General features: G+C 44.3%; 1 protein-coding gene across 1 annotated transcript; it reads right to left on the reverse strand.

Moving 5' to 3' along the window:
* Positions 1–218: 218 nt before the first annotated feature.
* LOC118225607 (transcription factor HES-1-B-like) lies at positions 219–2,597 on the reverse strand. The gene is made up of 4 exons (XM_035414222.1): positions 2,088–2,597; positions 1,863–1,958; positions 1,570–1,657; positions 219–1,042 (listed from the first exon to the last, which is right to left on the reverse strand). Exons 1-4 carry the CDS (start codon positions 2,199–2,201, stop codon positions 519–521), a joined length of 822 nt encoding a protein of 273 aa, XP_035270113.1. The 5' UTR covers positions 2,202–2,597; the 3' UTR covers positions 219–518.
* Between the last annotated feature and the right edge of the window lie 1,238 nt (positions 2,598–3,835).

Genomic DNA, 3,835 nt, shown 5'->3' on the forward strand with positions numbered 1-3,835 from the left:
CGCACACCATTAGGACATTACTTTGTATTCGAATGGACAGCACATTATTAATTGCACATTAATAATTACGCTTGTGGTTATATTTCACCGTTTCTGTTTCATTGAAATATGGTAATAAATTTCACGACTTTGGCTAAAAAAAAATCAAGAAATTAAACGTCAGTTTCCGTCGGTCAAGCGTAGTTTTATCTGAGCAAACTGTAAACATGGAGACAGCGTGATGTTCTGGATATCTTTAGAAATTTATTTGTCTTCCAAAATGAAGAAATTTTTAAGAGCATTCAACATTTCTTTGGCATCACACAGTAAAAAGATACCGCGAATATAAAAAAAACGCACTTCATTCACTTGACAATACGATTCTCGTTTCAATATGAACTTTTCCCTCATATATACAAATATAGTGCAGAATCTTCTCTTTCATACATTTTCATACAAAAAAAAAACTTTCCGAACAGAATCTCGTAACATTTCAAGAATAATCTATGTCTTTTTTTCAAAGTCTTTAAAATAGCCCTCTACCAAGGTCTCCATACGGAGTCCGCGGTGACTGAGGGTGCACCAGGGGAAACCGCCACTGGAACCGGCGTGCTGACGTTGTTGGCGTATACTGGGATAACTGGTCCATTGGTTGCAAATGCGGCGTTCGGAATCAAAAAAGCGAATTGTCCATCAGTGGCCGGCACGAGCTGGAAGCCACCGTACACTTTCGTTCCCTCGGACGGCAGACTGCCGGAAGAGCCGTTCTTGCAGGGAATCCCGTTCAGCGGTAGCACGTTGCCTTGCGGCGATGCGCCGGGGATCTGAACCATGGGTTGACCGAACGCGGGATGAGGAGCGCCGGCGGGTATTTGGTGCTGGGCTGATGGGTAGTTCAGGGCGTTGATCTGCGTCATGCAGCTGGCGAGGTGACCGAGAAGTCGAGTCCTGACCTCGGTGTTGACCCCTTCGCACGTGGACAGGAAACGGGTGACTTCGTTCATACATTCGCTGAATCCCGCTCTGTATTTCCCTAGAACGGTGGGGTCCGAGTTCAGAGCAGCTGTCGGGAGGCAAACGAAAACGTCGTGAGCACGGTCAGTTCCTCAGATCCTTAAATGGACACACTGAACCGAGATACTGTCCAGTAAATAAAACGTGTAACACAATTTCATGACTCGGGCACGATAAAAAAAAAAGTTGGAATAAACGGGTAAATAAATGACTCAATAATGTTTTGCAACTTCCTCCTGGAACACCCCTTAAAAACGTGTATATAAATAATGATAAGACCATGTTGAAAGGTGTATTTATTTATTTTTATTCATTTATTTATTTATTTGACAGGGACAATACACATTGATCAACATCACTATTATGTGATGTAAACGTGCCAGATTTAGCTAGATCGCCAATTTCCATCTGTTGTCCCTGGGCAGGCTGATGTTAACACATAAACAACAAACAGACCAGACTAGAAGCCATAGTACAACATTAAAAGCACATAAAAAACAGACACACGGAGCTTGTAAGCAGGCATGAGCAACACAGAAGCAGGCACATTGCAAAGATCAAAGTTCATAAACTCACCAGTCATCTGCGCTCTCTGTAGGTTTCTGAGGTGTTTCACTGTCATTTCAAGGATGTCCGCTTTTTCCAACTTTGAGTGCCTGGAGCTCTGTGTGAATACGATTTAATTTGCTTAGTGTCCATTAAATCATAGCAATACAGTAAACAGAATTCTGTCGCCTCATTTAAAACAACGCTCAAAGCAAAACTGCTAGTATTTGCGCATGCTAGACCAGGACTGCTTATGAATTGGAGCTTGTAAATGGCGATGTTTATATTAACTACTTATAACATAAACCTGTCGTGTTACTTACATCCTTTTTGAGCGCGTCCAAGATTAGCGTTTTCAGATGGCCCAGACTTTCGTTGATTCGTGCTCTTCTCCTTTTCTCCATAATCGGTTTAGATGACTAAAAAGACAAAAACAAAAAAAGAAGCAAAATGAGAGATGTTACGACCTGCAGTACACGGGTTCTGCAGCTGTGTCATCGCTATGTGAGACTGTCATGATGTCTAATGGCAAAGGCAAGACCGCGTACCTTTCTGTGTTCCGAGGCCGTCTTGGGTTTGTCCGGTGTTGTGTTGATGCTCGCCGGAGTGGCGGCGACCGGTGAGGAGGACGATTTCTCCATCGTGTCCGCGGGCATCTTCATATGGAAAATTATCCCACGCGCTCAGCAACAGCGAATCTGTGGAATCCCTCAAAATGCCGTTTGCCGAGACGACTGTAGCCTTATTTAACAAAATGCAACCGCTTCACCGCAAGAAAAGTCCTCGAGAAAACGTGAAAATCCCCAGTTTTTTTGAGAAATGGAGCCCTTTCCTTTGAGATGTTCGGGGGGGAAAACGCTGTTCTTTGCAGTAGTACACCTTTATGAATGGAAAACTGTGTTCCCGATGGAGCGGAGCGAGAACGGTGTAACCAGCTCTGAGTTTACAGTTAGCCTGTCAACGTCGAGAGTGCCTTATCGCACTTCTTGCGAGTCTTATTTATATCTGAGACTGCACGCGAACGGCTCGTGTGAAACTTCCCAAACTTTCTTTCCCACAGTAACTTTCTACCAATCAGCGCGAGAGACACGCGGCCCGAGGGGAGGATGGCTCGTGGTCGGCGCGCCTCCATTGGCTGTTTGGTGTTTGAGCGCGCGGCCAATGGCGCACTGCCGGTCTCGGGGCACAAGCGGGCCTCCGCCATCAATCATTTCGTTTGCGCGTTAACACTTTAGGTACTACTGCCAGAGAAAAGTGGCAGGATTTCGTCTTGCAGTTAAATGGCTGTTTTCTAATCTTTTCTAAAATGATCCAATGTCAAGGGTGTGTGGAAATAATCAAGCCCCTATCATTACAATCTATAAACTGCACATTGGCAAATTACACTATTAATTACGCACAGCATAATTGGCTCATTTGCATGTTAAGGTACTGAGATCTTGAAAAAAATATAGAATAAATACTTAGGATGTGTCCTAAATAGGGAGGTCAGTTTACCAGATGCTTGCGAATTTTAATGTGTCTTGTTCCAATCGCAAATGCTCAAGTTTAATGTATTAAGGAATACATAGAACATTGATATCAGCCTATTAATACTGAGAAAAGGTGAGGATTGAAATGGAATAATTGCAATAACCTTAGCCTACAGTTGCAGGGGTGAAATGTGTGCAGTGAACTGTGAATTGTGTTGTGGCTAGCTGTAAATTAGAATACTTGTTAGGAAGCTGAACACAATTAAAATGTTTGCAAAATGTTAATTTCAGGGACAGCATATAATTAGGCTTCATCTTCGCTATTAGCAACAAGATGCAAAAAAGTTAACCGCCGACTTTACGGGCGCAGCCTTAATTGCTGGCACTCGACTCGGCAGTGACTGCGCTGTGTCTTTAAAGCGCTGCGCTGCGCGGCGCAAGCCTGGCAGTTTGACATCTGTCGGCATGCGATCGCTATTGTGAATGTGGAGCACGTGCCAGGATGTTTTATTGCCGCTGTGGTTGAGGTTTGGCGGCCGGGCTGGGGGTGGCGGTGGTGGTTTACATTAGAGGGAAGGTAAATAGCAGCTGCTGTGTTAAAGCCTGGGAAAACCACGCCCACCGTGAGCAGGATCGGGCTTATTGGAATGTGAGTCAGTGCAGTTATTTCTGAAAGAAGCACGAGGCGCGAGCAAGAGCGCTGCACTACTCGATGGAAGGAAAGGGTGGCGCTCGTCAGTCATGTCACAATTCACAACATTATCAGAGTAACATCAATGGGCATTTATTGTAGATATAACAACCTATGAAATTCCATTATTTCA

This window comes from Anguilla anguilla, chromosome 4 (genome assembly GCF_013347855.1).
Source record: "Anguilla anguilla isolate fAngAng1 chromosome 4, fAngAng1.pri, whole genome shotgun sequence".
In the NCBI taxonomy this organism is placed as follows: domain Eukaryota; kingdom Metazoa; phylum Chordata; class Actinopteri; order Anguilliformes; family Anguillidae; genus Anguilla; species Anguilla anguilla.